A 25,005-nucleotide genomic window follows, 5' to 3' on the forward strand; every position below is an offset into this window, starting at 1 on the left:
AAAAAAAAAAAAAAAAAAAAAAAATGCTGCATGAGCTCAGAATAGCCTTGTCCCCCATGGAGTCCCAGAGTAAGCCAGGCTAATCTGGGGTCTCTGTCCCCTGCAGCTGGGATGTGGAGGTAGGCAGAGTGTTCTTAGCTCTGCAGAGCCCATCAGTAACCCCAAAGCTGAACAAAACAGCAGTGCGTGAGAAGCCCTGGTTGATGGGCACCAATCGGATACCAGGCTCCCTGGCACCTCCTACCCAGCCCAGAGCCCTGCTCCCTGCTGGCTTCTCTCCTTCTCCCAGGACTGGGCAGAAAGGTCTAGGCATGGGACGCAGTGGCCTCATGGTCCCTTCTTTGGAAACCATGAGGCTTGGCGCAGGCTGAGAGGGTTGGGGTGGAAGACTGAAACATCACACGGCTGGAATGTGCTCAGCCCCACTGCCTGACTCAATGGCAGCTCCAAAGCTCCGTCTTCCAGAGGCACTGTCCCCTCTCCACAGAAAAAGCCAACATTTTTGGAGTGATCTCTGCGTGCCTGCACCTGGGCTGAGCTCTTCTGTGCCTAACCCCAGTGATTTCTCCCCACAGCCTGGTGAAAGAGCCTATGACCACTTCTGCCTGTTCTACCTACAGGTGGGGAAACTGCAGCTCAGAGAGGCTCCCTCCTATACACGCACAGGTGATCTCAGCTTAGAGGCGGCAGAGCCAGTACCCAAAGTCAGGTCCAACATTGTAAAGCATAGCACCTTGCTGAGTCTACACTGCTTTCCATCCTCAGTGCCCATGACCCTCTGAATCTGGAGCTCCTCAGCCCCTGTGTAGCTGAGCGGAGCAGTTCTCCAGGGCTCAGTGCAGGGCCTCTCTGTTTCCTTTGCAAGCGGAGGCTACAGAGGAACCAAGCAGGGAGAGACTCTGGAAGGTTTAGGGGACCACACTTTGGGGGACTTCACATGATCTAGACCCTGTTAGCCCCGGAGGTAAAGTTCTAGAACTTGGAGGGTGGCAGCTGGCCCATAACTGACTTCTGGGTAGGATCTTGGGTCCCCAGTCTCTAGACAGGGATAGAAAGAAGGAGGAAGGGGGGAAGGCAGGCGGGCGGGCAGGAAGAGAGGCTATGTGATGGGGCACCTGTAGGCCTGCTCGCCAGGGCCGTCTCCCTTTGTTGTCTGCTCTGCAGAGCTCTGCTCCCTTGCCCCTCACCTGAGAGTCTGAGATCTCCGAGGGCTTCTCAGTCAGACTGCTGCTCTCTGCCGGGATGAGGTCATTATACTTGGTGACATCCTCATCAGAGTAGTGGAGGCTTCCAGGGCTGGGCCGCGGAGGAGACCTGCAGAGAGCAGGCCAGTGAGGCCGAGAGGGGACTCACATGGGGCCGCCTCTCTCAGCCAGGGACAGGACAGTGGGGCTGGAGGAACACAGGGCACGGGGCCCGTCCATTTGGGTTCCTCCTCATTCTTGTACCATGTTCCACGGGCTTGGGCTGCGGGGAAGATCGTCACTGTGGCCAGTTAGGTTAGTTTGGTGTGAACGAGATTCCTGAGTATCACAGGGGCCTCAATGTGTATGTACCGTGGGCTGGAAAGGCGGGGAGGGCTGGGGAAGGTGAAGCCGTCGGTGAAATGCTCCCTTGTTCCATGCGGCAGACCCTGGAGCCAGCCTGGCGGGTCTGCTGCAGCCAGGCTGGGCCTGCTGGACCCGCCACCCCAGCCTCAAACAGCTTTCGCCAGCAGGCTGGGTTTGGCGAGGGATGAGAGCCTGCCAGCCCCTCCCTTCGCCCTCCCTGTGTGCACACACAGGGTTTCCACCCTCCGAGACAAGAGACAGAGAGAAGCTTTGTGAGCTCCCAGAGAGAGGCTGGCTTCCCTCCTGGCTGCCTCCGACGGGCCTGGAATGTCAATAGGGCTGAGGGTGAGACTGGAGCCCTGCTCTGCTAGCTGCAGCCCCTAACCTCTCTTGAACTCCCAGCAGCAGCACAAAGCTGTCACATCCTATCAATGGAGGGTCGGATGGGCCCCAGCACCACCCCTACCTCTGGCCGTGAAGGGGGTGGCTAGGAGGGGCTGGGATTGGAGAGAAATCTGGAGAAACAGAAGCTGGCGGACAGCTTCTAACTCTCCTTGCTGCTGGCAGTTTTCAGAGGCTGCAGCAGGTGGTAGGAAAGTCCCTAACAGGTACAAACAGGACCAAGGGAGAAGGTTTCCCACTGCCCTAGATGGGAGGGCATGAGCGATCGTGGGGGAGCTCCTGGGGCCTCTCACTGAGGCGTAGGTGCCAGTGTGCCCTGGCTGGGCCCATCTCTGCTCTGGGGCACGTGGCCGTCCCCAGACCTACGACTGGAGCAACTGGCTCCAAATAGCCCCAGGTTGGCTTGCAAAATTTTCCAAGTGATTTGCATTCTGCTGACGTTGGTAGAGATCCTAGTACCCACCTCCCTGTGAATTTTCCGGTGCATCCTGGGTGGGTTCAGGTGTGGGGGGCACCAGGGGAGCCCCTCATTGTACTGCTTGGGTCCTGCCATATCTTTCTGCCAGCTGTCCCCAGATCTGGAGTTTAAATGCTGTTCTCAGGACTGGGAAGGCCAAGTGGGCCCTGCCTGCTCAGTGACTCTCACCCACATCACATCTTCCTCAAGCTGGCACTGCTGGACCCCGGGACCTGGTCCCTAAGCCCCCAGCCTCTGGCCCATGCAGAAGGCTCCTACCTGGTGTACAGGCCGTTCTTCCGGCAGAAGGAGTTCTTGACGGACAGCCTCCGGTTGTTGAGTTCCAGGGCCGGGAAACTGCTTTCATCCAAGCTCATCATCTCCCCATGACCTAGGCCTCCGGACTTGGCACTGCTCCCTGGGGTGGGGCGACGGACACTCTTTAGACCTCATGGCCTCCCCCGTCCCACCTCACTCTCTCCCTTAGCCGGGCTGCCCTTATTCCCTTTGTCAGAGCTGAGACTGAAATAAGAGACTGGGATCATGTAGGAACCCAGTTCTAAGGACAGCGACCTGCCCACCCTCTGCCCTGGCCGAAGGGAGACGGGGGCAGGTCTAGTCCAGCCAGAGGGCCGGGTGCCAGCTTACTCACCGGAGTCTGTCTTCTTGGCGTACTTTTTGCTCTGGCCCCGGATGATGAGCACAAAGACCAGAAGCAGGATGAAGATGAGGCCCACGAGGGCGATGACCACCAGGAACCACCACTCCTCATAGAAGGGGTTGGCTTTCTGGGCTGTACACGGACGCAGGTGTCAGGGCCGGGGTGCTCAGTCCCTCCTGCCTCCAAACCTCCTGCTCCAGCCGGGCCTACCCTTTGCTCATGCAGTTCATGGCAGGCAGGGTCAGGGCCCTGTGAAAGACGCGAACCTATGCCAGGGTCCAAAGGGTAGTTTTGCCTCAAGCGCCAGCTCTGATCGCTTCGTAAAAGACTACCTAGAGGACTCTCTTTGTGTTTTTGTTTTGTTTTGTTTGAGACAGGTCTTGCTATGTAGTCTAGGCTGGCCTCGAAGCCATACAGATCTTCAGCCTCGGCCTCCCAAGTGCTAGGATTACAGGTCTATGCCACCACATCCAGCAAGGACTCTTCTTTTTCTGTGTGTTTTTGTTTTTTTGAGACAGGGTCTCACTATGTAGTTGAGAATGACCCGGAACTCACTATGTAGCCCAGGCTGGTCTCCAACGCACAGCGATCCTCCTGCCTCAGCCTCCCACATGCTAGGATTACAGGTCTATGCCACCACATCCAGCAAGGACTCTTCTTTTTCTGTGTGTTTTTGTTTTTTTGAGACAGGGTCTCACTATGTAGTTGAGAATGACCCGGAACTCACTATGTAGCCCAGGCTGGTCTCCAACTCACAGCGATCCTCCTGCCTCAGCCTCCCAAATGCTAGGATTACAGGTGTGCGCCACCACGCCCTGCTTCCTCTTCTGAGGAAAGGTTCTGAGGTTGCTTTTGGACTTAATGAGAAAATACTAGGATTTATTTGTTATCTCTGCCAGGGATGCAGGGCATGGAGGGCAACAGCATGCTAGCTACCTCCCTCCTCCTTGCCTAGAGAAGGTGGTCTTCATAGCAGACCCAAATGTGTGTGGGGAGAGGTGACCTCTGGCCCTGTGGGGGCCTGGGTGGGCTTTCCCCAAGGCTCAATTTGCACTGATTTTATTTTTCCTCCTGGTAGCAAAAAGCAGGGGGGATTGGAAGGGCAGGCTCAGGGGTTCTAGAAGGCCTCTGCCAGGGAGGGATCCCCTTCCCGCAAAGCCCCCAGTACTGTGCTTTCCGTACCTGCGGTACTAAACCACACTGCAGGCGAGGGGCCGGCCCTTGTACTAAACCACACTGCAGGCGAGGGGCCGGCCCTTGAATTTTACTCTTAGACTATTTCTTTCTGGGCAAAAGAGCAAGGTGTGTGGGTGGAGAGAGGAGACAGGGTCCCTGGTGCTCGTCCAGCTAGTGGAAATTCTGAGTCGTGTTTCTGCCTTGGGGAAGGGCGTCTGAATATTTGAAGTGGGCTGTGATTAGATCTGGGTCATGGGTGCAGACACTAAAGTCCTCTGAGACTCTAAGGCACGCTGGATGGGGAAAACGAGGAGAGCAGAAAGGGGGTGGAAGGGTGGGGAGCAAGCCCACCTGAGCACTGTGTACTTAGGTCTAAGAGGCCAGCCTCTTGCCCACAGGATGCTGATCCTGTTCGTTGTGGGGGCGGGGGGTGTCTTACGAGTCGGCACCTTTGAATCAACTGGGTGGGGAGCTCATGGAAACTCCCCTTGTGCATTCACTGTCCTGCCTCTACTCAGGCTGTCGGGGTCCTGAGAAGGAGACCCCAAAGCTCCAAGGCCCTCAGCTTCCTCTGGACTTAGGAGCTGATGGAGGTCTTGGCCCAGAGCTCCCTGCTTTGTGGAACCGAGAGGACAGTCCATTTTGGGGTATAGCCCACTATTCCTGTACTCTGATAACTCTCCTCTCCCCCTACCACTCGGCATTTGTCACCAGGCTCGTCCACGGGGCTCCCTTGTTCCTCATCCCACAGGCCATACCTGGCACAGACTGGGAGGGGCTGCTGGGGGTGCCAAAGCCGTAATCATTGACCGCGATGACCCGGAAGTCATAGCTCACGCCCGGCTTCAGGATGTCCATGCTGAAGGTGTAGGAGCTCACCTCCTTGGGGATGTCTTTGATGAGGATGTCCCAGAGGCCCTCGTCTGCAAAGGCACAGAGTGCAGGCAGCGGAGAGTGAGGGAAGCCCAAGTCTCTCTTCAACACAATCCCATCTGCCACTCCCAGAAGGCAGAGCCTGTCCGCCTGCAGGGCTCAGTACTCTCGTCCAGTGTTCAGCGCTTAGGCTGAGCTCACAGATCCTCCTGAAGGGGCCACTCAGTGACCAGTGAGTCCTGCAGGCCAGGGGTCCAGAGGCCCCTAACTTCTACCAGCACCCACCACGCAGCACCTCTGGCTGCACCCGCTCGGACCCATCTCTTCTTGTTGGCTCCTGAGCTCCTTCCAAAAGGAGCCACTTGCCGGAAGTGTGGCTTCCCAGCCCCAGCACACGCGTCCCTGGGCTGATGGCCTTCACCTGTCTTCCACACCACGTGTTTTCGTGAGTCAGAATGCAACCAGAGGTGCCACCACTGTCCTATGGTCATTTTATGTGGCAGGACCTGCTGACAGCTGCCTGTCCCCATCAGGGGAGACCTTGTCGGTCTGGGGAAGGCTGTGGGGGCCCATCTGTGCCCAGGGCTGTGCCCACAGAAGTGCCCAAGGTCGTAAGCCGGGGCCTCATTTGCGTCTTATGTTCTTTCCAGCATTGGCCTCTGACACATCTTCTTTGTCACTTAGTGTCCCTCTTCCTTTCTTTCCTCCTGGGCTGTGAAACCCCTCAGGGGATCACGCCTAGTTTGTCTCTGTACAAATCAGCCCCCAGCACAGACACCTTCTAGGTGTTTGCTGAATGAAGGAAGACGTTTCTTCCGTCCTTTCCACAGCTCCATGTGTCCAGTTTCAGGGCTTCATGCCCTGAAATGTACTGGGTGGGGATCCACACTCCTCAAGTGGCTTTGGGTGCTCTTTCTTACCGTGGAGTAACTGTTGTGAGGCTACTATGATGACCCCAGGGCAGGGGACACTAGTTTCTTTGTCATGCATCATGGGCCTATATCCTTTACCTCTCATATTTATAGCAGTGGCGAGGGGGAGGAGCTCTTGTCCCCATTTTACAGATGAGGAAGTCAAGGCTCAGAGAGGGCTTCACTCGTCCTTCCAAGGTCATACGACCATAAAGGGCAGAGCTGATTGTTTCTGCTCAGAGTGGTCTGAATTTGCCACTGAACTTCATCTGAGTGACCAGGACAGGGCTGTGTGCAATCAGCAGTGAACTGGTGTTTGCTAACGAGCTCGGCTCATGCAGAATCATGTTGCTGCCTTCCAGCAGCGGAGGCCTCCTGCCTGCTGTTTATCCCCCTCCATCTACCGCACACAGAGACAAAACTGGGAGCCGGGACAACGAGGGCAGGCCAGAAGCCCCAGAGATGTCCTGCTGTGGCCCCGGCCTTGGCCAGTTCCATGGGCCTGTAAATCCCCGGAGCAAAGCCCTTACTGGGTCTGCTGAGCCTGGTAGCTTTCTGGCTTGTAGGAACTGGGCATGCTTAGTTTATTCTGGGCAGCACGAGCATAAACAACACAGGGGCAGCGTTCAGTTCAGTAGGGCCACTGTGTCCTGCAGATGGGGTTGTAAGCAGGGAGGGAGCACAAAGAAGGGGCAAGGGGCACGAGGGAAAGGGGATCCCTCTCCCAGAACAGGAGCCCGCCCTCCAACCATTTTAGAGGCAGGCAAGGCACTCCCTGCCCTTGCTCCCTCCTCACAGCCACTGGCCCTTCCTGGTTCTGGGTGACCTCACCCCTGCCAGCTCTCTGCACAGCTCAGCCCAGGCCCCACTTCTGGTGCTGCCTTTTCCTTTCCTTTTATGCTCAGTCCTGGATTCCACCTGTGTGGACCAAGTCATGGTCTCTAAACTTGGAACACCAGAGGCTCATGCTGGGCCTCCCAGCGCACACAAGAAAATCAACAGGCCCGAGGCCAGGGCCAACATTCCACAGCCTGCCTGTGAGTCGGCCAATTTGGGTGGAAGAAAGAGACGCAGGCCCTGGTTGGGAGAAACATTCAGGGGTCTCCTGGCCAACTCGGCAGCCGGTGCTGGAGGGCCAGGGAGGGACCATCTGGAGTGGGGACAGAGCCAGAGCCGTGGGCAACACGGTGGATCCAAGCTGCTAGATGCATGAGTTATTTGCAAATGTAATTATTAGCAGAAGACTACAGCAATTGGGGAAGTTTCCAGAAGCTTCTAGAATTATTCACTCATTGCTACTGGTATGATTAGCACCTGGCTGGCTACCTCAGGGTATGAACAGTTTGTCACAGGGATGTTTCAATATGCCCTGTTAGGAGAATTAGCTACTGATACGCTTCACTACTTCTCATTGTGATTATTATTTGTTACTGAGGTCATAGCGACCAAGTCTTGTTTTGCTTTTCTCATCTTCAATCACCTAATCAAAGACCCACGGAATACAAAGAGGCCTGCAGCCCTTGGCTTGACTCTGGCTCCTCTGATTAACTGGGAAACTTAGCAACAGGGGAGCTGGAGCTCCCTCAAGTAAACGGAGCCCAGGAAGCAGGTGTCAGGATGCCTGAAACAAGATCGAAGAGCAGCCCCCTCCAGCGACTTATCAGTGGCTCATCTGCTGACGGCTTTGGAAGTTCTTGTGATTCGATTTCAGGCTTAACAGGAGAGGTTGGTACGATTACAAGAACTGTGAGCACCACAAAGGGCTGCAAGAGGCAGCTGGATCTCCTTAGTTATGCGGCCCACAACAGTGGGGTCAAGCAGAGGACACGGGCATTTAACCAGGCGAACCAAGCCTCTCCCCTCTGGCTTCTCAAAGGACCCTTCACCCAAGATGAGGTTAAGAACCACTCTGTTCTCCTGGGGCCTCTTGGCTGTTCCATAAGCAAGAGTCCAGCTCAGCCAGCACAGGCGCCTCCAACCTCCCCAACAGGGCTGCCTCTAGCTCCACCTTGGCAGCAAAAGTCCCTCCTCCCGAGCCCTGAGTGCAGGGAGTCAGGAAGGGGGCAGTGTCGCACCTGAAGGCCGGGCCTCTATGACGTAGCGGGTGATGGGCCCTTTTCCGGGGTCTCCGCTGGACCAGTGGATGGCGATGGCAGCGCTGTACCGCACGATGATCGGCACCCCGGGCGGTCCCGGTGCACCTGCAAACACCACACACAGTGGGCCAGGGGAAGCAGGAACCCAGAACGGTCACCCAGCCTGCCAGCCGGTGCTCAAGGACGGGGACTGGGTGACGAAGCCAGTTCCAATCAAAGAGCCTCCAGGACTCTCGCTGCAAGGACTGGGGTCTGAGAAGCCTGAAAGGTCCCCTACATCTCCAGGTGATGGTGTCAGACAGTGATGACCACCCTATCTCCTGCTGGAAATCTCCCTGCCCCAACTCCACTTGCTGTTAGATTAGGAAAGGAACCTCCAGGAAGCCTTGTTGGGGAGAGGAGGAAGGAGAGGGAGGGGATGGCAGAGGGGAAGGGGTGGTGGAGGGTGGGGAGGAACTGGCCGCTTGCTGGCTCTCCCGCGTCCAGCTAGCAGCCCGGGGTGTTAGCCAGGCGGGGAGCTAGAGTAGGAGATAGGAGGTTGCTTCTGTAGGTAGATCAGTAACACAGGTATCTGTCTACAGAGGGCCTGGGGCACCTTCTCTGCACAACGCCCAGCCACTGCATGCCTGGTGCCTGTTCTCTGGGCTCCTGCTGTCCCTGGGTCCCCACCTGGAGTGCTAGCGCCCACCATGCCCGCTTTCCCTCCGACTCGGAGCTCAGCATCCCCAGAGGCTAGCACTCAGTAAGTGCTTCCTGTGTGCCTTTGGGACTAGGGGAGGAGCCAGTGCGTGAGTGAGCTGCTGGTCCCTGGGGATGCCCGCTGGGGAAAGAGCTGGACACAGAGTCCTTCACTGCACCGAAGCTCCTCTGGGGCCCTGGAGAGCTGGTCAGCTGGGACAGGAGGGCAGGGACTCGTCATACAGCTGGGCAGCCCACCCCGGGCCCTGCATCCAGGCCTGCCCCTGTGCCCTTGTGACCCTGAAGTTCTCTCTTTCCTTTCTTCCTCCCCCAAGGAGCACGCTGCATGCAAGCCTGGGGAGGGGCTACGGCCTGAAAGAGTGGACCGGAACCCGGGTTCTTGCTCTGCACAGGACAGTACTCAGGGCTAAGAGAGGGGGCTCAGCATCCACCTGTTAGGGGGAGCACGGACGCCTGACTTCGTGTTCTCCCCTGCAGGCCCCTCCTTGCCCACAGCATCAGGGTGAGGTTTGTGCTTTCCGAGTGCCCTCCAGTCCTCCTGCAGCTTCCTGCCCTCCCTCAGCCTGGGATACTTGAAGCCTTAAGTTGGAACAGCATGTCCGCCCGCCCTCTCCTGTCCCCAAGCCTCCCCATGCCCTCCCTCGGCCTTCCAGCTCTCTTCCTGCTTTTGTTTCCCAGGGAAGTCTCAGATGAGAGGTAGCGGAGTGGAGCTGGGCAGGTGAAGGGCAGTGCTGGGCAGCTTCTGGCAGGCTTTGGGCCCTGTGGCTCTGTCCTTGGGGTGGCTGGGATCAGGTGAGCTTCTTTGTAGAACAAGAATGGGGAAAAGAAACTGACCAGGAAGGGAAAGCGAGGAGTGGCCAGGCACCCACACACCCGCTAGCAGGTGGGAGGCAGGGAGTCTACTGCTCTCCAGGCCCCCTCTCCTGCCAGAGCCCGGCCAGCCCAGCCTCCTGCAGACAGGAGCCTTTGTCCACTCCTGGCTGCTGAGGCAGGAGGGGAAGGAGGTGACCTTGCAGGGGACTTTTGAGATGGGCTGAGCACCTTTTCCTGGGAGATGGCTTTTGTGTTGGGGATGGGACAACCTGTGCCTGTGACAGGGAAGTTGATGGCTGAACCTTGACAGCCACACAGGCATGGGGAGGCAGGTGCGTGGTGCAGGAGGTGGGGTGAACCAGGAGGGCTTCGAGGATGGGCATTCACTGAGCCTTGAGGAAATACAAAATGACATTCCGCCTATAAGGGGGCTGAGCAAAGGAGGGACAGGACTGGGCACTGGGGTGGCTACAGGGCCCTGGCTGTGACGAAATTGCCCATTCCATCTAAGAGCGCCACTGAAGCCGTTCTGCAGGTACCAGGGTCTTTGGGATCAGTGCAGACTGCTGGGCCCATCAACCCCAGGGAGCCAGCGTCTCTGAGCGTCCACCAAGAGCTGAGGATGACTCTTCTGCACCTTGCTCTGACAGTCCAGATGAAGGGTGGTTCTGGGGCATGGGGAGAAGGCTCTGGCCAGGAACAGGTGGGGTTTTACCAACTGCATCCTTCCTGGGTGGAGGTGATGGAGGCCGGCACCATTACAGGGAGGGAAGGAAAGGAGCCAGTTGGGGCTCGGATCGAGCACCTGCCCAGCACATGCAAGGCCAGGCCAGGCTATGTGCGCTGGGTTGAGTGGTGAGAGGAGCGCTTGCCCCTGTAGCCTGAGGGTCCCACTGACCATGTGCAGACTGGGGAGCAGGGCGAGGGCGCTGTGGATGGGGACAGAGCAAGCTCCAGGGCATCCACTCGATCTCCAGGGATTGTGCAGTGCTTGACACCCGGGCACCCCTCTGACACAGGGCTGCAGGACTTGGTGCCAGGGGCAGCAGTGCACTGCTCGCCTACCTTCTCCGGGACCCGTGGTGACATTGGCTTCGATCTCTGGCCCGTAGGTGAAGGTCTTGGCTTTGATGCGGAACCTGTAGGTCATGCCCTCCGCCAGGTCCTTCACCTTTAGCCACAGGGGGCTGTTCCCCTTCACGTCCACGGTCACAATCTTGCTGACCCCTGGGGAGAAGCACAGTGAGCAGGGGCTCTGAGACCACTGGAGGCCGTGGGTGAGGCGAAGCAGCAGTGGCCTGAGGCCCCAGACGTGGGCCAGGGGCTTCACCTTGCTCCCAAGGCCGTGTTCTCCTCCCTGCTTCACAGTTCTGCAAGGTGTTCACAGGGAAGAAGATGACCGAAGAAGGTGACTGAAGAAGTTTGAGAAAGGCTATGTCCTGCCTGTTTCCTGAAGACCCACAGGGCCCTTTAACTCCTGGAGGAAGAAGCACTCACCACCCTACTGTACCCACATCCATTTCCCCCATTTCATTTACTTCTGTAAAGTCCTGAAGAACTCAAAATCTAGGCAAATCTTTCAGGAAGTACTTCTTCAAGTCTGGGGCAGATGGACACGCTGGTGACCAGCTCCAGCTCTTACTATTGGCCCCAACCCAAGCCCAACCCCTAGGCTGCCTCAGTTTTTAGTGCAGAAATGAGAACACTTCGTAGCCCAAATCACAGTTCACTAAAGGGTAGGCTCCTGAGACTTTCTGGAGGGTGGAGTATGTGCTTCCTGCCTCACAAACCCAGTCTCTGGTCCCCAGCTTTCTCAGGGGCTGGGCCTGGGTGTCTCCAGGCCTACCCTTTAGCCTGGAGTTAGCTCTCCTGCTAAGCCAGGGTATCAAGAGTGTCTCAGACAGGGACGCTGAGGTTAAATACAAAGACAGAGCACCCAGAACAGGGTAGGTATCCAATCTACTATTGAACAAGTGAATGGAAGAATGAGGGTGGCTTCATGGGAGCCAGGACCCTTGGTGCCTGGTCCTTGACAATGCTCAACAACCCTCATCTGTATGGGCTTCAGTTTTCCCCATGGAAAGGGGGAGCAGCTGGTCTGCATCCAGGGCTGAGGCATGAGCTGGGGCAGGCACCTGCTGGAAAGATGGGCATTATCTGCACTTATTAGCTGGGCCTCACAAGGAGGACGGCAGTCTCTAAGGGCGTGTGCAAACCCTGCTGGACCAAGGAGCTGGGAGACAAAGTGCTCACATCTCTTTAGGTGGAGACCACTGAGGTGAGAGCTTACCCAGCCCCCCTGCTTTCTGTCCTGGCCCCATTCCTGATCCTGCACCTGACCGGATCTCTTCCTGGGTGTCCTAACACCCAGGTCTACTTTGCAGGACAGGCTGCTGGCACTCAGGCGGTGGCAGGAAAAACTGAAGGCCATTGTTCCCTCTGCTGACCCAGAACTGCTGGCTGTGGAAACGTATCGGGGCCCCGCCCCTTGGCCTTGCCGGCCTCCGTTGTTGGGAAGGATGAGAGGAAGGGGAAGGGGAACGGTAAGTGACCACACTTCCTGGCACCAGGACACCCTGGTCGGCCAGCCACACAACAGCATCTTGCTGGAAATAGGCCCCGGGCAGTAAGTAGTCCAGTCCCTTCCCTGTCTCTGAGACCCTGTCCTCTTGAGACGACTGATGGTGACCAACTGGCAAGGATTTCTGGGTACTTTGCTCATGCTGGGCTGCCTCACGCCATCCCATAGCTGGGCATCCCTCTGGGGAAGAAAAGGGGCAAGTGTCTGCTGTCCACTGCTAAGGTCAGCAGGGCCCTACCTGGCAACCCGGAATTAGACCTGGCAGGGTCTAGCCAGGGCCTGGAGGGGTAGGGGCTGTGATGAGGGTCTGAAGATGCTCAGGTGAGCAGTGCTCGGGGTGCAAGAGGCATCATTTGCAGAGCTGGGATCTTGATTGAGGTTCACAGATACCAACAGGAGTACAGTGACCCCCAGACTTATACAGCTTCACAGCGAGCAGCTCCAAGGCTTTGCTTAGATTCTCAGGGGGTCCTGACCACTAAGAGGTAAAGAAAGACTAGCCTGGAGTAAGACCAGTGACCCTAAAGTTTGGGTGGAGTGTCAGGGCTGCCCCCTTCTTCAGGGTCCCCATAGAGACCTGGCCATCTTGGGGGCTATGTTTCGCTCAGATTTCACGGCTCACGTTGACAGAAGGGGAAGAATACATTTAAACATTCTCCTCTTAGAAGCTCGGAGACCTAGGTGGCTGCTGCATCTCTGCCTTCAATTCGCTGTGGGTCTGCCGTGGAAAAGTGTCTTCCTCGGTCTGGACCTCAGTTTTCCTGGGCAGCCTCTCAGTGCCTCTCACTCATGTTCAGGGACTATGATGGGGACCCTGGAAGGGAGCAAGCCCTTGCTAGGTGAGGGACTAGGGCGTCGAGGGACGGGGGCCACTCACCGTCCACTGGTGTGCAGGGCTCGTACACCAGCCGATAGCCCTCCAGGATGCCGTTGGGGAACTGTGGGGCTTCCCAGGACACGTTCACTGAGGTCGTGGTCAGCTCGCTGAACTTGACCAAGCTGGGGGCACTGGGGGCTGTGGGAGACAGCGAAGGGTTTTTGTTTCCTCCTTCTGTGAAGGTTCACAGCCTTGGGTTTGGCTCCAAGAAACTAACAGGGTTATCTAGGTCTGGGCCCAGGAAGAACAAGAGGGCAGGGCTCAGCAACGAAGGCAGGAGGGGTTGCTGGAGGCCCTCGGAGCCCTTATCCTCCTCCCTTGACGTCCTTAGCACTCAGCTTTCCAGTATAGAGGCCTTGGAACTGGGAAAAAAGGAAACTTTATTTTTCTCCGCAGTGGGAGAGTTTGGACTTTAGCCTGGTACAATGGCTCTGAGCCCTGGCTACCAGCATGGGACAAGCCACTACACCCCCAGAGTCACCGCGGGGCAAGGCCTGTTCGTGGGGTGGGTTTTTCTTGTCTGCTCCCCTGGAGGAGACCAGGGCATGCTTTCGGGAGGGGCCACAGTCAAGGGCAGCCTGGCCCTCCGGAAGAGAAGATTTCACGGACCAAAAACCCTGGAGCGACCCTGAAAACATGGGGGCAGTGGCGGACAGAGGGGAAGGGCAGGAAGCGTCCCCCTCCGTAGCCCTGAGCTGGCCAGGAGATGGCCAAGCTATTATTGTCCGGCGCAGCCTCCCTGCTGAGCCGGAGCTAATCTGGACCTGTTTCCGGCCCTACTCCAGGAGGCAGCATCAGCGAGCAGTCTTTTAAGGAGGAAGCTGAGCTTAGGGCCCCCTTCCTCCCTCCCTCCCTGGCTAGAGGGATGTGGGACAGAACACTCTGTGCTGTGGTCACCCCGATGGAAGCTTCCAAGCCTCCCCGGGGCTCGTATCTGGCTGATGACACGGGACAGAATGTGGTCAGGACAGACAGACTCACATTCAGATGTGCAGGATGAGCTCAGCCTCAGCCGGACCCTGGGGAGTCACGGGAGGGACAGGTTTCCCTGGAGCCAGGGTTCGTTCCCAGGGAGGACCACAATTAGAAACTGGCTCCTGAGCAGCTCTTTCAGAGCCATACATGACCCAAGAAGGGAAGCAGCAGGTAGGAAAAGGTCCCAGGGAGGCCAGGGCAGAGGCTGGGTACTTGTCCTTTGTGTTCACAGGCACTGGTCCCAGGATCCCCTCCAATGCCAACATCCTGTCCTGCTCAAGGCCCCTCTGTAAAAGCTGCGTTTGCCCCCGACTTCCTGTATGCTTCAAATCGCCTCAAATGCGGCGTAGATAGTTGTTACACTGCCTCACTTAGAAAACAATGACGAGGAAAAAAAAAAAGTCTGCACATGTTGGACATAGCTGCAATTTTTCTGGAATATTCTGGAGCCACAGTTGGTTAAATCTGCCGATGTGGAACCCAGATACAAAGGGCCAACCTGTTTGCATCTCCAGAGAGAGATCACTCTTGGTTCTCTCAGAAGTCCGGGCTGCCAGCGTCTGCTCTCCCACGACCTGTGGAGGACTCTGAGGAAGAAGCACGCTTCCCCAGGTGACCCTCGCTCATTGGAAAATGGACATGACCAGGGGACCCAGCGTGCTGCCTTGGACATGCTGCAGGGCTTGCTTTGCACTGGCTGGTGGCAGAGTATTTACCTTTGCTTTGCTTTACCCTGCCCAGCGTCCGGCCTGGCCTCCCTGCCCTCAATTCTCAAAGTAATTATTTTCCAAAACATAAACCAGATCCGGCTGCTTGGCTCCTTACACCCTGTGATGGTTTCCCATGTCATCTGACCTTAATCCCAATCCTCCAGACCCTTGGAGACCTGAGTTTCACCCTGTTTTCTGGTGAGTCCCCGGCTTTCTCTTGTTCCTTCAATGCCCCCAGCCTCCAGACCTTGCACCTGCTGCTCTCAGGCCGGAACCTGCTCCCTGCCTCCAGAGCTTCCTGCGCTACGGGCCTCCAATTCAGCTCAGATGTCACCGTCCGCGAGGCTTTTGTGCAGACCTGTCTGAAGCCAGGCATCCCCAGGCCCTCCAGCCACCGCCCTCAGATCTCTGGTCCTCAGCTTCACTACGGCTAACTTGTACCTGCTGGTCTGTGATCCGAGTCCCTCCCAAAGGGAGGGCGACCGCATCGGTCTCGCTGTCTGTTAGGTCCCTAGCATCAAGCACAGTAAATAATGGTGGAATGAATAAAGGACCCTGGAGAGACAGCAGAAAGGAATGGGGCCAGGCAGGCAGTGAGAGAGGTGGCTGTCCACAAGGCCTGCTGTCTGGGGCAAGAAGGAGGGGACAGGCGAGATCTGGGGGCTTTCTCAGAGCCCACGTGGGCAGCGAAGCATTCAAGTCTAGGCCCTCTTTGTGGGCTGCAGCTCCCACTCTTCCGGCGTCTCATGGGGGCCCAGGCACCAAGGCCAGGTGCTTGGAGAGATAAAGCAGCTGCTTCCACTCCCTCCAAAGACCCAGATGCCAAGTGGGTCCTGTCCCCAGCTGGCAGAGTTGCCCCTCCACACCTGCTTGCTGCGTCTGGCCCCGGACAGGGGTGCTCCGTGGCCCGTCCCCTGCGGCATTGAAGGCCGCTACGCTGACCATGTAGGCAGTGTAGCCGGTCAGGTTCTTGAGCTTCACACCGTTCTCAGCCAGGAAAAGCGTCTTCACTCGCTCAGTAAGGTTCTGCTGCTGGGCTTCCCAGAAATAAATCTGTGGGCAAAGAGGATTAAGGGAATGAGGGGGATGAAGACACGGGGCTTCCCTCCCGCCCCTGCCTGACCCAGGAAACATTATAGAAGTATTCAGGAGCTGTTCTAGGAACCCTTCCAGAATCTTCCTTTGCACAGCCAAGGCTCCAGCCTCTGAGAGACTAAATGCCACAAGGGACAGACCCCGTGTGTCCCAGTGTGCTGTGGTGCCTGTGGTGTTAGCACTGGCTCATGAGTTTAGAGATAGATGCTGCAAGTTTCTGTCCTGTGGGAATCTGAGCTGGGGGTGCAACAGCTGTGTCACTTCACCTGCAAACTGGGAAGGACAGAGTCTCAGCCCCCAGGCCCGCTGCAGCTGCAGCTGCAGGCTAACAAGTCCTCCGGTGATGCACATGCGCACTACAGTTAGCAAAGACCATTGCAGAGGAAGGCCTGGGTTAAGGCGGCAGGAGGCCTGGGCCTGGTTTCTGGCTGCATCCTTTACCAGCAGTGTGACACAGCCAGGTGACTTCCCTGAGTTGCAGTTTTGTTATGTACACAGTTAAGGAGAGTCACTTCCCAGGGTCAAAGTGAAGGGCAGAGGACACAGGGACAGGAGAATATGGCTTTGTTTCTCACAGGGATTTGGCTGGCTTCGAAGGCACCTTGTGCCTGCAAAAGATTTTAGGTGAGGGATGCAGCAGATGCAGTGAATACAAGACTTTTGTATCTAGCAGGGGTTAACACACTCCCTATTATCCACACCTGGGAGATTCTTAAATTAGTTTAGGACTTGAAACTAAGGCCATCCTGATAGTTGAAAGTGTCTCAAAGCACCTGGAGCATTGGAGATCATTTGGCGCCACCTGCTGGCCAAAGAATTATCTGTAAATTGTTGGCTCTTCTCCAGAGGAAGCCATTAAGAGCGAGCAACAGCCCATAAAAGTGCCTTCCCCTCCCATGTGAGAGGCGGTTAGGACATCTTGTTATCATGAGAACCTTGCTTTACTTTTTTTTTGCAGATTGTTCTCAGAAAGGCAGATGAGTGAGCACTGAGGTGGTCACTCACTCACTCACCCATCCATTCACAGGGTAGGGGATGCAGTCGGGGTTCAGGGGAAAGGTAAGGGCCATGTCAGAGGTCGGCAAGCCATCTGCACAGAGGTGGTACTGGGGGAGCACGCACCAGGAGGACAAAGGTCTCTCAGACAGAGGCCATGGATTGATTTGGGGGCCGGTGGCTTTCAGTGGCTAGAAAGGAGCTAGAATGGAGAGTGAAAGGCCCAGCAAGCCAGGGAGGTGAGGGAAGAAAGCATTCCAGGGGTAGGGAGTGAGTCACTGTATGCAGTGCTTTGGGGCAAGACCTCTGCCATTTGAGCACCAACCAACAGGGATGGAATGATCAGTCAGTAGTCTTGGAAGGAAGGAAGTGCCTTTGGGGACAGCAACCTACTTCAGGTTTATCAGGGAATAAGAAGGGAGGAATTGGAGGAAAGGATTCTTTTTTTTTTTTCCTTCCCAGTACTGAGAAGTGAATCCAGGGTCTTCATACTGAACTTACATCCCCAGCCCTTTTAAAATTTTGAGACAGAATCGTGCTGAGTCCCTTAGTCACTTAAAATGGGCTCCAATTTAAAGTCCTCCTGCCTCAGCCTCCCAGAGTGCTGGGATTACAAGATGTGTTCCACTACACCTGCAAGAGGCAGGAATTCTTTTGAGAAACTCTGCTGTAAAGGACTCAACCACAAGGAGTGGTGACAACCGAAAGAAAATGTGAGGTCAGGAAAAGTCACCGAAAGAGGGAACATGTTTAGAATATATTTATGTCATGCCTGTGGGTGATCGTAAAAGTGGCAATGCAGGGGAATGAGGGTCAGTGGCCAGAGCCTTGCTCTTAGGCAGGTCAGGTCAGGGTGCAGGACCAAGGGCACCTTGTATATACAAACAAGGCACTCATGGCAAATGTGTCAAACTCGGCAGACTTTTGCTCACGGCTAATATACAGTAAGAGGGACTTGTGCAAAGTGCACAGAGGGACTCGGAGCTAAGTAACAGTGCTCACCAATGGGTAACTGGGTGTGCACCAGGAGGCCCACTCGTCCTGGTCCATTGGGTGCTCAGAGTCAGGCATGGCGTGTTTTTGGTGCTCACTAAACATTTGCTGGAGCAATACCTTAGGTAGACAGGGGCTGACGGAGGAATGTATGATTACAATCACCACTTTCCTTCCACTATTGTCAATTCCCTGCCACTTTTTAAGATTTACTGAGATATAATCAACAAATGAAAATAATAGCTTTACTGAGGCATAGCTGACAAAAAAAAAAATCACCTATATTCAAGGTGTCCAAGTTGGTGACATTGATCACCATGCTGAAGATAATGTACCTATCCATCACCTCACAGTTACCCTCTATTTGGGGTGAGAAAGAATGGATGATTTGTCCTCTTAGCTAGTTTCAGTGGACAGCGGGATTGTCACCTACTGTCACCATGCTGTACATGAGTCCCCAAACTCACTCGGCTTCTATACCTGAAACTTTGTTCCTTTTGGAGCAAGTGTCCCCATTTTCCCCAGCCACGCCCTACTCTCTGTGTCTATGAGTTTGACTATTATGTTTTCCTGCCTCACTGATGGTGATGATTCTAAATTCTATGTATCAATGAGATCACACAGTATTTGTGTTTCTGTCGGAGGCTCATTATCGCTTAATGCGACATCTTCCTGGCTCACGTTGTTGGGAATGTCAGCATTTTTCTTCTTTGTAAAGGCTGAACAATATTCTCTTGAGTATACACATGCCCCTGACATTTTCTTTGTCCATTTGTCCACTTACAAAACGTTCAGGTTGTTTCCGTATCTTGGCTATTGTGGATTATGCTGCAACAAACATCTCCAGGTTCTGATTTCAGTACTTTTGGATAAGCACTCAGAAGCCAGGAGGCTGGGTCATAGGGTAATTCTGTTTTTATTGTGTTGAGGACCTTCCATATAGTTCTCCACAGTGGCCACACCTTTCTACATTCCTGCCAAAGCATACAAAGTTTCAGTTTTTCTATATCACTTACTGTCTTCTGGATTTCTGTAACAGCTTTTGTCACAGGTATGAGGTGACACATCATTGTGGTTTTGATCTTCATTTTCCTGATGAGTAATGCTGACTACCCGCTGACCATTTATTTGTTTTCTTTTGAGAAACGTCCATTCGGGTCCTTTGTCCTGCTTTTAAATTGGGTTGTTTTCTCACTATGGACTTTCATGAACTTGTTATGTCCTTTGGCTATTAACTCTTTATCAGATGCATGGCTTGCAGATATTTCCCACTGTTCTATAGCTGGTCACCTCACTGTCGACTGTGCCCTTTGCTATGTTCCTGTCCTGTCTTGCTCCGTCTTACACATCAGGCCTGAACTCTCACATTGGTGGAATCTGCCCACAATAAACACAGCTAACTGGCCTGGAGGGCAATCAGACTTCAAATTTAGGAGCACAGCCCGGAGTGGGAGGACACTGTGCTACACCGCTCTTGTCCAGTACTGCACAACTGCACACAGCCATCCCTGTGTCCTCAGGAGGTGGGGGCCGCACAGAATGTATGCATTCCTCCCAGATATGTGAAACCACCTCTAGAGTACTGAGAATCACTCATGCAATGCAAGTGCAATGTAAGTAGCTGTCACACTGTATTGTCTAAGGAATAAGAACAACAAAGTGTGTACATGTTCAGTACAGATGCATTTTTTTTCCCCAGTGAATAGTTTTGATCCTCACTTGGCTGAACACACGGGTGAGGGGCCGCCTACAGATAAGAGGAGGACTGTGGCTGTTTGATACATTCTTTTCCCACTTCCTGTGTCCTCGCTCTCATTCCCAGTGAGGACCTGCCCTGGGAAAGGGAAGCGATCGCTGAGACTGTCACCTCCCATCCCTCTGCCCATACCTACCCACCTCCCTCTTGCCAACCTGGCTGAGCTCTCCACTCCCTTTAAGGTCACCTTGAATCTGTGTGCTAAATTACACTCTCCTCACCTACTCCGACTTACTGCCCACTGTAGTCTCCTCTCTTTCCCAAACCCCCAAACACTCCCTCCCTGCAGTATTGTTTCTATTGGCACAGAAACAAATCATGATTTCTCCCATCCTAAAACACCCTCTGCTGGTCGCAAGTCTTTTCTCTTGAAACTGCCCCATGCTTTTACTGATCAGTACCCACCTCCCCATTGAGCCCTGTGAACTCCACATTACTAATGCAATATCCGGAGCTCTGAAAACTGCTTCTGGGAAGGGATGGGTAGTTCTTAGGCTTTGCAGGGCAGCCACTAAGTCTCTTTTGCAACTACTCAACTCCGCCTGTGTGTATGTGTGTGTGCGTTACTGGAGATTGAAGCTGGACGCTACCACTGAGCTATATCTTCAGCTCTATTTCTGAGACAAGGGTCTTGCCAAGTTGCCCAGGCTGACCTTGAACTTGTGATCCTCCTGCCTCAGCCTCCTGAGTAGCTGGGATTACAGGCGTTCATCACCACATCCGGCTCAACTCTACCCTTGTGCAAAAGCAGCCAGGGGCAACTCATAAACATGCATGGGCGTGTCCTCATTTTTTCAAAAAGATGGAAGGCTGGTTAGGTCAGTGGGCTGCAGTGTGCCAATCCCCCTGCTTAAGTAAATTGTTGGTCTTGATTTTAGAATTTTAGCTAGAGCCAATCAGGGCCTGCAAAACTAGATCGGTTGTAGGTTTCTTTGAGCACCCGGCATAACTGCTTCCCAGACTGCATCCCGCTCCATCTCTCCTGGGAGACAGCAGTCTGACTCCCTCTTCCAGAAGTCCTCCCTGGGGCGCTGAGTCATCCTCACAGCGCACTTGCCTCAGTCCCAAGGCTCAGGTTGCAGACTCCGTCCACTGCCTGCCTGTCTACTCTAGGCTCTTGGCACCGTCTACACTCCAAGGAGGACTTCACAGTCCACAGCCCTGGCTCAGCCCTTCCCTCCTGACCTCTCACAGCAGCTCCGGCTCGGTTCTGTGCTCTAGGGCACCCCACGTGGAGTCAGCTCTGCCCCGGTTTCCTCCTCCTCTTCCAGCCTCAGAACTGGTGGTACTACTTCCCGTGGCCCCTTAACCTGTACCCGAATGCGACTCTTGCTCTCTGCGGCTGTTTGAACCACTTCTAGGCAGCTGAGGTCACACCTGTATGACTCAGCTGCCTCAGCTTTCTGTGGTTCCCCACTTCAGACTACACGTAGCACTGCGACCAGAGTGAGCCTGTGAAAGTCCGAGTCCTCTGTGTCTCTCCCGACTCCCAAGTTCTCCCTCAGAGTAGAAGCCAAAACCCCTGAGTGCTCTTGGTGCTCTGGCTGCTCTCTGCCCTCCTGTCACGCTTCTCCAAGGTGAGCGGGGGCTTTTTCCTGCCTTGTCTACACCCGAAGGCACTGATCTACCTCAGGATCTTTGCTCTTCTTTTCCCTCTTTCCGGAATGTTCTTCTGGAGCATGTAATTCATGCCCTGCATTTATGTAGGTTTTTGCTCAAATATCACCTTCTCATTTAGCTCTTTTCTAACAACTCTATTTAAAAATTCAAGCCTGCATCTAGCTCTCCGCTCATCGGCTTCGTTTACCCCACCATCTGGCAGTATGACTTACTTTGTAAATTAATTTCCCTCTCTGAAATTTACGCTCATGTTGTCTCTTTGCTCACCGCTTTACTCCCACACTGCGACTAGTGCGGGGCACAAAATAACTACTCAATAAACACGTGTCACTGAATAGCGGAGAGGTGGGACTCTTGGGTTGTGCGTTGTGCCTCCCAGGTTCACCTCCCGGCTGTGGCTCTGTCTGGGTGCTGCTTTCTGGACCCCACAGCTCTTCCCGTTTGGTACGGTGCCCACGCATTTCCTGGGTCTGTATATTAACTCGCAACTTTCAAACCTCAACAGTCTGGTGGTTGCCAAGGATCGCAGGCTCCGCCCGGCGCCTTCCCTCCCTTAGGAGGCACAGCTAGCCCACAGTATTTAGTTTTCCCAGTTGCTGCTCCTTTACAGAATCTCTGTGTTGTAGGGGCGTCCGTCTTCAGAGCTTTCTTGACAAGATGTCTCCTCCTTCCCATCCTTGCTTCCCGGATGCAGGAAACACCTGGACCAGACCCTCCCTTCAAGGGGCTGCCTGTCCCAAGAGGCTGTGTGCCAAGCACACGTTTCGCCTCTGCTGAGAAACCACAGGTCCTTGTACCACTACAGCCCAGCCCTGAGGCCGCTGCTCGAGGCCTGTCCTCCTGAATAACATCCGGCCTCAGGGACACTGGCTTGGGTGGGGAACTGTGCTCCAGCAAGCACGACAAGCTCCTCTTTCTTTCTTTTCTTATTTTTTGATTATTGTGCTGCTGTGGAATGAGCCCAGGCCTCCAAACAAAGCTATGTTCCCAGCCTTCTTTAATATTTAAAAAATTTTGAGACAGGGTCTTGATAAGTCACTAAGTGGCCCAGGCTGAGCACGAACTCATGAACCTCCTGCCTCAGCCTCCCAGAGTACTAGGATTACAGGTGTGCACCACCAATCCAGCTTCCTTCTTTCTTACAGTTCTCTAGCGACTGTGTGCTCAGCGCCCCGCCACCAGAAGGTCTGCTACCTGCTATTTTGTGGCCTTGCCAGGCTACCTAAGCTGGGTCTCAGTTTCCTCATCTGTATAACAGACCACAAAGCCCATATCCTATAGCTCAAAATGGCTTTCAGAAGGACGGAAGAGTTCTGGAGAGTTGAACTGTACCCTGTCATAACACACAACTTCACCCAAAGTCGTGGTTTTAAGCAGAGATTTCCAATGACAGCCATCTAGTCAGTATCAGCGTTGCAACCAGGGGGCGCCCTTGGAGGGGCCTCAAGTTGTGTAGGGTGCTAACATTCATGGGCTGGAGTGTGAGCTGCCCAGGGGGGTCATGAGCCAAAGCACACAAAGTATCTGGCCTCTGAGCCCAGACCGCCTGGAGCATAAACTGGGTACACAGCCAGAGCAGTGGCTCACAGCGGAGCCCGCAGCAGACTACCTGGCCAGGAGGAGGAAAAACCTAAGAGCCCAGCCAGCTCCGCTGCACCCCTTGCTCCACCAGAGCCCCAGTACCTTATAGCCTTGGATGTCTCCATTCTGGCTGTCCAGAGGGGGTGGCTCCCACGTCACATCCAGCTGTGTGGCCGTGGCGCTGTGGACGGCCACGTTCTGGGGTGCTGCTGTGGGCACTGAGGGGCGCGGAGGGTGGTGAGTGAGTAGACAGCAGGGGCCAGGGTGGGACAGAGACCTGAGCCTCCCCTCTCCCCCAGGTGGATGGAGTGGGACCCGGGCAGCACTCACCGGCCTCCCCGACGAAGACCTCCTGCGGGGGGCTCAACGGCCCCTCACCCACGGCGTTGTACACGCTCATCCGGATCTCGTATCGCCTGTGCTTGTTCAGGTCTGTGGGCGAGAGTGGGGAGGAGGGTATAGCGGTCACTGCCCTGTATTTGGAGCCCACCGTGGAGAGCAGAGAGGCTGTGGAGAGGGGCAAGGTGGTCCTGCGGCTCCGATCCCCGTGTAAAGGTTCAGCAGAAACCATGTCAGAGTGGTGCCCAAGAAGGACCCTCAGGCTCCCTCCTGACAACCTGGACACACGAGACACTGCTGTCGGGTGACTCCCCACCCCCAGCTGGGGTGACCATGGGATTTATTGACCGAAGGGACGCTGCTGGCATTCACGCTGGGACACCTGGTGTAAACCCCAACTGTCCTAGGGATCCCGGCCAGACAATCAGGCCCTCCCTGCCTGTCTTCTCCACCAGAGCGGACGCCGGCGTTCCCAGCCTTGTCCCAGCCTGTCCGCGTTAACCAGCTTTTATTTTTTAATTTAATTTTATCTTTTTCGTTCTGGAGATTGAACCCAGGGACTCTTGGGTGCCCCCCTCCCCGCATCAGCAAGTTTGGGGTGCTTGGGTGAGGACGCCTGAGAGAAGCTGGAGAAGGGAAGTTGCTCAAGGAAGGGGTCCCAGTCACTGCAGGTGGCAGGTACAGTCCTCGCTCCGGGAGAGCCCGACTGGAAGGGGAAGGGCCTGGACCTTCCCCACCACCCGACCCCAGTCCGGCTCCTTGCCCCTCTGCACCCTTCGCTTGGGCAAAGCATCCTGTACTTTGTAGCCCTGGATATTTCCATTCTGACTGTCCAGAGTCCCCCACCTTCTGCGCCCCATCTCCCTGGCTCCTTACCCTCCTTCTTCCCTGGGGTGCAAGCTCTAGCCTTGGACAGGATTCAGTAAGGGAGCTGCCCTAGCTGGTGGTCTGTGCAGGCTGGGTGTGCTGGCTGAGCAGGGGAGGAGGTGGCTAGTTTAGGCTTGAACTCATGCGGCTTTTTCCTGAGTGGAGGCCTCTGAGCTGAGCCCTGGGCTGTGGGGAGGACCCACCGGGGCTTCAGAAATAGAGCAAGGGCGGGGGAGCTGCATAGGAGCGCGCTATTGGAAGACCAGGAGGTCGTGCAGAACTGCCCAGGGCTCAGTGCAGGAGTGGCCTTGGACAGGGAGACGCAGCTGGGCCGGGCCGGACCTTGGGTTTGGCGAGACGGGCAGGAGCTACGCAGATGCCCGGCTGCCCACCTGTACTGCAGACCGGCTGTCATTGTACCCTCTGCACCCCACAGGAGGCTTGGAGGAGACTCTGGAAGCTGCCCCTGCTTGGTGCGCTTGTGTCCTATGTCAAGGCCACCCCTGAGGTGGGGACAGGTATCCCCAAGGACCCACTCCTGTTCTCCAGGAGGCTTGGGCTGCAGTGGGGCCATCATGCAAGGAGACTTACTGTCCAGCTCGTACTGCGTGAGGCTGGGCCGGCTCAGGTTCCGCGTGGAGTACAGGGCTGGGGTGGGGAAGTGGGAGGCACCAGAGGGAAAAAGCAGACAGAGGCACTCAGTGCACACGCAGCCCCCCAGAGAAGCCCCCCTGTGGGTGTGGAAAGATGGGGTCACAGGGAACCCCTGGGAGCCCAGGAGTCCTGGGGATAACTCTGAGAGGCCTTCTAGTCCCAGTTCACTCCCCTGTCTCCAGGTGGAAGCCTTTAGAAAACCACCAGGAAATACTGGAGTCATTAATTTCCTCATATGAACCAGAAGCAATTTTACCACCAGGAAATATGACTGTACTATACACTGGCTATATAAAAGCACAACCACAAGCACATGTCAGCCA

At 55.3% G+C, this 25,005-nt stretch overlaps 1 protein-coding gene and 1 long non-coding RNA gene across 5 annotated transcripts in view; one reads left to right on the forward strand and one right to left on the reverse strand.

The window, feature by feature from the left end:
• The window catches only part of LOC104866578, a 23,492-nt gene extending 312 nt beyond the window's left edge, over window positions 1-23,180 (forward strand). Inside the window, exons 2-4 of one of the 3 annotated variants that reach the window (XR_781475.2) lie at window positions 12,010-12,264; window positions 14,304-14,979; window positions 23,122-23,180. This is a non-coding gene — a long non-coding RNA (uncharacterized LOC104866578). Of the gene's footprint in view, window positions 1-12,009; window positions 12,265-14,303; window positions 15,303-23,121 lie in introns of those variants that run through there. The other 2 variants (XR_004518692.1, XR_004518693.1) reach the window with 2 other exon arrangements.
• Sdk2 (sidekick cell adhesion molecule 2) overlaps window positions 1-25,005 on the reverse strand; it is a 251,233-nt gene that overhangs the window by 9,186 nt on the left and 217,042 nt on the right. For both annotated transcript variants that reach the window (XM_010630709.2, XM_010630708.3), the window contains 11 exons: window positions 24,620-24,676; window positions 23,153-23,254; window positions 22,925-23,040; window positions 15,648-15,834; window positions 13,097-13,234; window positions 10,704-10,865; window positions 8,106-8,231; window positions 5,005-5,169; window positions 3,062-3,202; window positions 2,689-2,827; window positions 1,188-1,314 (listed from right to left, as the gene is read on the reverse strand). In XM_010630709.2, coding sequence (XP_010629011.1) covers window positions 1,188-1,314; window positions 2,689-2,827; window positions 3,062-3,202; window positions 5,005-5,169; window positions 8,106-8,231; window positions 10,704-10,865; window positions 13,097-13,234; window positions 15,648-15,834; window positions 22,925-23,040; window positions 23,153-23,254; window positions 24,620-24,676 — 1,460 coding nt within the window. The remainder of the gene's footprint in view (window positions 1-1,187; window positions 1,315-2,688; window positions 2,828-3,061; window positions 3,203-5,004; window positions 5,170-8,105; window positions 8,232-10,703; window positions 10,866-13,096; window positions 13,235-15,647; window positions 15,835-22,924; window positions 23,041-23,152; window positions 23,255-24,619; window positions 24,677-25,005) is intronic.

This window comes from Fukomys damarensis, unplaced genomic scaffold (genome assembly GCF_012274545.1).
Source record: "Fukomys damarensis isolate Sample0158 unplaced genomic scaffold, DMR_v1.0_HiC HiC_scaffold_23, whole genome shotgun sequence".
Lineage (NCBI taxonomy): Eukaryota > Metazoa > Chordata > Mammalia > Rodentia > Bathyergidae > Fukomys > Fukomys damarensis.